We start from the raw sequence: 7,315 nt of genomic DNA on the forward strand, positions 1-7,315 counted from the left end.
GCCAGTACTAAAAAAAATGAAATAAGACTTTCATTTAGACTTGGCTAGCACTGAAGCAGGCTTGGAGTTCTGTACTTGAAACGGTTCGCAAAAGCATGAAAATAACAGAGTAATGACAGTTGTTAATGAGCTTTGTTAATTCAGGAGTGTCCATTTTGTTCTTTTTGGTAAAAATAATTTTGATTAATCTCAAAATTAGTTGTGAAAGAGAAAACTCTATTTCTCTTCAACGTGTTCATTTTTTCTCTTTTTTTCGAAGGAAACTGTTTATAACTTTCAGTGCTGGCTGTCAGCCCAAATATTGGTTTGAAATCTCAGACGACGGAGAAAAGTGTTTATTATCCAAGGAGGCCTTATTCGTCTTAGTCCCGTTCTACATTACCTTCACAGTTATAATTGTGGCCTCCGAAATTGTGTTTGGGTTTATTATTTATCACGCTTACATCCAATATAAAAGAATGGCTACTTTAGCAGAGAAGACTAAGAACCAATCAGAAGAGAACAGTTCGTATGAGATTGCTGCTAAGTTTTCATACGCCGTACTCAGAAATTCAGTTCCATTTTCGATCACAGCAATTATTTACGTAATTATTTACATCCCGATCAACTTGAAACAGTTTTTCGTGGCTTTCAATGGACCAATTCAGGACAAACCAGGGCTACAGTTTTTCCTGACTCTGTGGTTTCTGTGTGCTGGTAACTTCACAACTTTGATGAATTTGATCTTTTATGGAGTGTTGAGTAAAGTGTTGAGACAGGAAGTGGTGGGAAGAGTGAGGAATAAGTTTTCACGCGTCAGCCAACGGATTCGAAGGTTAGTTTTTTTTATTTCAAAGGATACCCTGAAATTAATATACTGAGGTGAACGAGTAGATATGCCACCGGGGGTGTCGTTCTAAGAATAGTCATTTTTTTGCCGCTCTTTCATTTTACATATATGCACTGGGTTCATCCGGTGAAAAACACGGCATTTTGAATTGAAAGACCAGATACTCCCGTGTTGACTTAACTTTGCTGACCAAAAAAGGAACCATATATGGTCCATAAAAGTCCATATAAATTTCCGTTTTATGTTTGGTAAGTTTCTTTTATGGTGGTCAACCCGGACTGATTTTAAAAATTTATTTTTAATCCGAAATATAGATGATAAAATGAGAAGAATTTAAATATTTTCAAAATTAAATAATTTTTAATCCACTAAAAGAGTAAAGTGTTCAAGTTCTTCTCAATGGGGCTAAAAAATTTCATGTCAGTCTCAATCCCGACATATTTTCAAACGTTCCATTTTCACAAATGCTGGTTGTTTTTACTAGGCATGCTAGTGTGAACTCGATATACTCCCTAGTCGAGACCTGGAATTAATAAAAGACCGTCCTCGACAGATTTAAGGTATGAAAAGACGGTGCTCGACAGATATTGTGTATGAAAAGAATTTGTCTGGACCCAATGTGATTTCCTGAACTTTGGCTGGAACTAAAACAACCATCCTAGAATTTGGCTGGAACTAAAACATACGTCTGGACAAAAAATGTGTTCTGGAATTTGGCTGGACAAAAGAGGTGTTCTGGAATTTGGCTGGACAATAAAAAATGTCCTGGAATTACTCTCGCGACCGTTATAATGACTTGTTTTCAATTTGCTTCAAATTTAAGGACATGTAGCGCGATTGATTAGGCATTGGGTAAGCTTGGAGAAGGTCATGAGATCGAACCTAGGTGTAGTCGGAGCATTTTAGTTTGCCTCATTTTCACATATGGAGAGAATTTGGCTGGACTTATGGAAAGAATTGGCCTCGAATTTAACTAGGGTCCTCAACCGTGTAATTTAATTGAATATTTATCCCCCACCTGGAGCTAATAGGTATTTTCAGAAATTCCAGGTCTCGACTAGGGCTGTTTTGAATAATCGGACAAAATAAAAAATACACAGTTATCATTAATTCAATGAAGTTTCATTCAGATTCATATATAACTAAAAGCCTTGCCAGAAAACGGTTTTGACAGTTTTCTTTGAGAAAACAACACAATAGGGCGACAACGCAACGGTTTGGTACTGCATTTAACTTCATTAACTATGGTTTAAGTTGAATGTTTCTTATCTCATTCACATAAGTATGTCCCAGCAACATATTATCTTCCTGGTTTTTTCTGAAACTTTTCAGATAAGGCCAGGCGACCTAATTATTTTTCAATAAACTTTAAGATACGGTAATTCTGCTATTCGAATTCACATGACTAAAAATGTGACCAAAAAGAAAGACAGAATAATGCAATCCAATGCACTTTTTAAAACTTTTGTTGAAGCACCATCGATTCAAAAAAACTTATCAGTGCTGAGTAGTTCGTACCGATTATTTCTTTTGAAATCTTACATTAAAATGGGAAGACTACTATTGTCGAGCAAAGTATAAATTTAAAACTTGATTACAGATGACCTTTATTTTTTGTTTTGTTAGTAAAGCAGTATCTGTGATACAATTCTTTAGGATACAGGAAACTGTCGAGCTATTTTTAATAGTGAGGTACATTCTAAAATCTGTACTGAATATAGAGCTCAATCAATTTTGGTACAGACGCTTATAATTTATGATTTGTTCGTTTTAGGAACAAAGCGCAAAACTATAAAAAACGCTACGTTCTTTTTATTAAATTTATGAATATTTACGGTCAACCATTGAAGTCATACACTGTTTTTTACAATCCAAACAGGGTGGGTTGTATTGGTGCTCTTTTGTTTTCTGTAAGATTTAAACACACCTTTTTCAGGGAATTTGAGTTTTTGAAACGGGATAACCAAGTAAATTTCGGCGTGCGCGGATGTTAAATCGCAACAGAGGATGTCAGCTGTCTTAAGTATCATTTTAGGTGCGTAATGTGCTGAAAATGCGTTACGGCCTGAAATCAATGTGAAAACATTAGTTTTTGAGCCCATTATGCAGCAACTAACTTTGTCAAATTTCTTTATTTTTTGTGTTAATTTAGACCTTTTAAAGGCTGCTCAAATTTATATCGCTAATATGGTATCCCAATTTTTTTGTGCTAGTATTTGGTTTCTCTTTGTTGTTTGTGCGACTTTAACAGCAGCAACAAAGCACTTTTTGCTAATTTTTCAAAACTGTTGTAGGAGTGTTTTTAACGACATTGAAATGCCTTTGGCAATCGCAATAAAATTTAGGATATTTTTTCGCAACTTAAAATTAATTATCAATAAGTTCCTGCTAATTGAAAAGTTTTGTTTTGACAGTTTTGAACATCTTGTTTCGACAGTTTTGAACATCTCTAATTTCCGTTAACTTTTATCATTCTTGCTATTTTCTTTTCAAAATTTATCAAAATTTTTTTGTTTTTCGCGTTTTTTATAGCTTAAAGGGGCAACGAAATTTTTATTCAAATCATTTATCCATATTAATGAAGAGATGAAAGCTACAATGAAGCTATTTTAGAAGTGTCATTTCAATATTTTTAGCACCTTCCATTTTATTTTTTTGTGCGTTTGGGTCAGTTTCTACCCAACATTTGGCTCGTATACGACCCCACAGTTTCGTTGTAGCATGAAGGTTTGTCATTTTGTGATTTTTGGCAAGGAATTCCTCCTTTCATGAAATTATTCTCTATGAACTAAACTAAAGTAATAATTAAATTCAAAATTTAACGAATTTTTTTCTAATTTTTTTACTGCTATTTTTCAGCGTTTTATTTAGTGGAAACTGCCGTTAATCAGTTTCCTATCTAATTGGTTTTGAAATAATTTTAAACAACACAAAATCGTTTCCGGGGTCAATAAAACTGATGATTTAAAGAGATTTCATTGCAAATTTGCTTTAAAAATGTTATAGCTTTTGCTTCTGCTTGCCGATTGTGTCTAGAATGGCCTTTTGTGCTTGTTTTTTTTTCGAATTTGTGTATAATAATTATTTGTTCTCCTTATCTTAAGTTTTTGTTTTGAAGTGTGAGCGACGACAGTTCCTCCCTTTCAACATCAGTGTCTGTTAGACATAGTGTGAACGAGAGACACTTTGACCTTGACAACACATTCAACTCCACTCCGAGTGATGACGCATGCATGGTCGCATTCTTCGACGAAGAGGACGAAAGGTTATCGTCTGCCAGGAGCTGAACAAAAGAGCCACTTCTAAATCCCACGCATGTGATGTGGAATAGATTTTCACTGAGTATAAATTGAAATATCATTGTTTTGAAAAACAAATTGTCTCCGTCAATTAAACGTTTAAGAGCTATATTAGTTATAACTAGCCATAGGTCGAGGCTCTAGATGGAAGCCAGCCATAGGAAGAAAGTTACTGATTCTTGCGTGAATTTTTTTCCACTCAAAAAATATCCCAACTATGCAATTCGAGCCCATTAATCTGAAGTTGTCTGCCCCAAAGTTGTCTGAACAGCTGGATATTCTTCCATTGGTTCGTATCTTAATCAGTCCTCAATTTTATCCAATATAATCAATCACAGTATTCTTTGGGTGACTATGAGACTTAACTCTCGTAATAGTAAAGCTTGAACACGCGATAAGGCTGAAGAATTTTGATGTTCATAGAATTTTGATTCAGTGATTTTTGAGTTGAACGGAATAACGGGATACACCAGATGCGTTGCAACCTGTAGGTCAATTAAAAATATTCATTAAAAACTCGATTTATTCTCTCATTTGCACAAAATTAATGGCATGTTAAAAAGGCAGAAAAGTGAAAGAAATCTAAGATGGTACAAATTCCATATGAGTCCTCTTTACTGGAAAAAGTTAGCTACTGATTAGCAGCTGGTCATATCTCAACTTGTGATGAAATTTGGAATCATGAATCACACAATATGTGTTGCGGAAGTGTTCCGCTCAAAAGGGACTGTGTTTAATTTTTCAAAAAAAGTACGCTCAATTTTAAGGTTGGCGAATGTGACTTCCATCAATATCTCGTTTTATTTGCGGCGCATAACCAGAAGCAGATCAGAAACAATAAACTTTGACATTGAGCATTGAGTACTCAGTTTTTTGCACCAAAAATTGTTGGTGTAAATTGTCAGTCGAATAAACAAAAAGAAAAAAAAACAGTTGAAAGAGAGCGTGAAATATTATTGAAAAACGTATTTCAAGCATATGAACAATTTTTTTCACGCTGAGTATATTGGCTTAGAAACATAATCCTGGGAAAATGATTCAATTAACCTTAAACTTGAGCAAAGCTCAATTTTTATGTGGAGATGGTGATTTGATCATTTAGTTCCCCTAAGTGAGATACCATCTCTTCCATTAATCAAATAATAATGATTGTGGTTTCTGCGTAATCGCAGCGAAACAGCATTAGGCCTACAGTAGCCTGTTTTCAGCTGCCCTTTTTCTTATCATTCCCCACACTTCAGACTGATCTTTTTATGAGCAGCATTGCTCTTTTTTTGGTGACTATAGCCACTTTTTTTGCGTCTGAAACTTTCACGGGTTACCATCATTGCAGCCAACATTGGTCAGGCTATGGTCAACCTGAAGCTATGGTTCAGTAAGAGCTCATCCTCACACATACAGCTTCACGGAGGCAGGGGATTGAACTCTCAATCATTGCCGTGTGAACCACACACCTTACCTCTCGGCTATCACGCCTCCACCTTTTCTCATAAACCTTCACCTTTCTTCATAACATATTATAGATGTGCAACATTCTGTATCTTAGTGTAATTTTGATAAATAAGCTGAAATTCTGCAAGAAATTAACTATCTCTGTCACAATCAAATCTGAACTCCGATTGGAGTTATTCCAGACACTCTTCCTGAAAATTATGCCCCCCAAACAAAACCCGCGTTGAAGTTTCTAAGGTTTTACAATAGGAGCATATAAGATTTCATTGTAACCGGAATTGATTTCTTATTACGATTTGCATGAAACCAAAGGAATCATAAATGATCCTAGTATTCTTTCAAAATAGTCAAAAATGATGCAAGATAGATTACCAAGAATCATGCCTCTTTTCTTACTTGAGTTTTTAAATTTCTATTGATAAGGAATCACTTACATTTTTCCTGCCATCAAAAGCCCTGCAGTACAACACTTATCGCAAAACTGGTGCTGAATGAGAACAAAAGAAGTCAATCTATATGAAGAATTTATCAAACTTTTTGAAGATAGTTTTTAGCTATTTTTGCTCATTCATTAGGAAAACGCAAAACTACCCTTAACTCATTTTTAAAAAAAACGTGTTAAACACAAGGCTATAGTTCTGGGGAACCCAAATCGACAATTGATGACTGCGCATTAAACAATTTGAACTTATATGCCCTCTTACTAACTTATACGGGACATATGGCATCAGCCAATGTTTTATGTACCATAAGTGACCTTGAATGAATTCCAAGAAGTTTTTAAAGTCTGTACAGAGAATAAACGTTAGGCAGTTTTTGGGCTTTAAAATTTTTTGTATGATTGTTGTACGATTTCCAATAAACCTTAAGATCTTTGTATGACTAGTGAGAGTTCATACAAGTCATAATGTCCTTGTACAATTAAAACAATCATATATGTACTTGTAAAAAATCAAAAAAATGTCCATGAACTTTCACCCGTGAGGCTAAATTTGTTTACACAGAACAGTCCACGCGTGGGTTGCTCTTTTATTATCAGACCTCAAGCCCAGAATAGCCCGTTTTTAGCCCCGAGCTCAGATTTTAGCCCGTTTTAGAACAAAACTAAAGTCCGCTTCATACTCTCGCCTGGTTTTGCCTCATTCGGAATAATCATGATCACAGTGTAGCCATAAAAATTACTATTAAAATTCAGCTATGAAAGGTTCTTGCATTATAATATTTGCTTTTTGTAAAATAGAATCCAAATGACATCAGATTTTTGAGTCCCACTCGACCCCACATCTATCGGTTTTCTCAATTTGATTTCTACAATAAATTACGCAACCCAAATACTCGTTAATCGTCAAGATTAAGCTCGTTGTGATTGAACTCTTACAAAAAAAACTTAACACCAGGTGAGTTTCTAATTGTATCGCAATTGGTCTCGTGGCAATTTTTTTCAGACTGAAATTACTCTTTCGATAGTTTTCAGCTTACTTTGATTTTTAAAGTAAAAAATTTTTCTCCAAGATTCGACGCATTTCTGTTAAACAATTAAACTGATGTGAAATTACATCAGTAAATCCACTATCTTGTTATTGCTCATCAAAACAAAGTGCTGAAGCATGCTGCAAAAAATTAAAGCTCTTTTACCCATTGTTTTTATTAATCATCTATGAATTGTAGAGGAAACTAACTACCCTATTAATTTCGCAGGCTCATTTTTTTAGGATCTTGAAATTCTTCAAACTTT

The 7,315-nt window shown here is 34.7% G+C and overlaps 1 protein-coding gene across 1 annotated transcript; it reads left to right on the forward strand.

Moving 5' to 3' along the window:
• The first annotated feature begins 319 nt into the window (after nucleotides 1-319).
• Nucleotides 320-4,237, forward strand: LOC142357155 (uncharacterized). Its single transcript, XM_075408835.1, has 2 exons — nucleotides 320-814; nucleotides 3,948-4,237. The coding sequence occupies exons 1-2, from the start codon at nucleotides 459-461 to the stop codon at nucleotides 4,114-4,116; spliced, it is 525 nt and encodes a 174-aa protein (XP_075264950.1). The 5' UTR covers nucleotides 320-458; the 3' UTR covers nucleotides 4,117-4,237.
• The last annotated feature ends 3,078 nt before the right edge of the window (nucleotides 4,238-7,315 follow it).

The sequence above is a fragment of the Convolutriloba macropyga genome, unplaced genomic scaffold (assembly GCF_964194025.1).
Source record: "Convolutriloba macropyga unplaced genomic scaffold, txConMacr16.3 SCAFFOLD_5094, whole genome shotgun sequence".
NCBI lineage: Eukaryota > Metazoa > Xenacoelomorpha > Acoela > Convolutidae > Convolutriloba > Convolutriloba macropyga.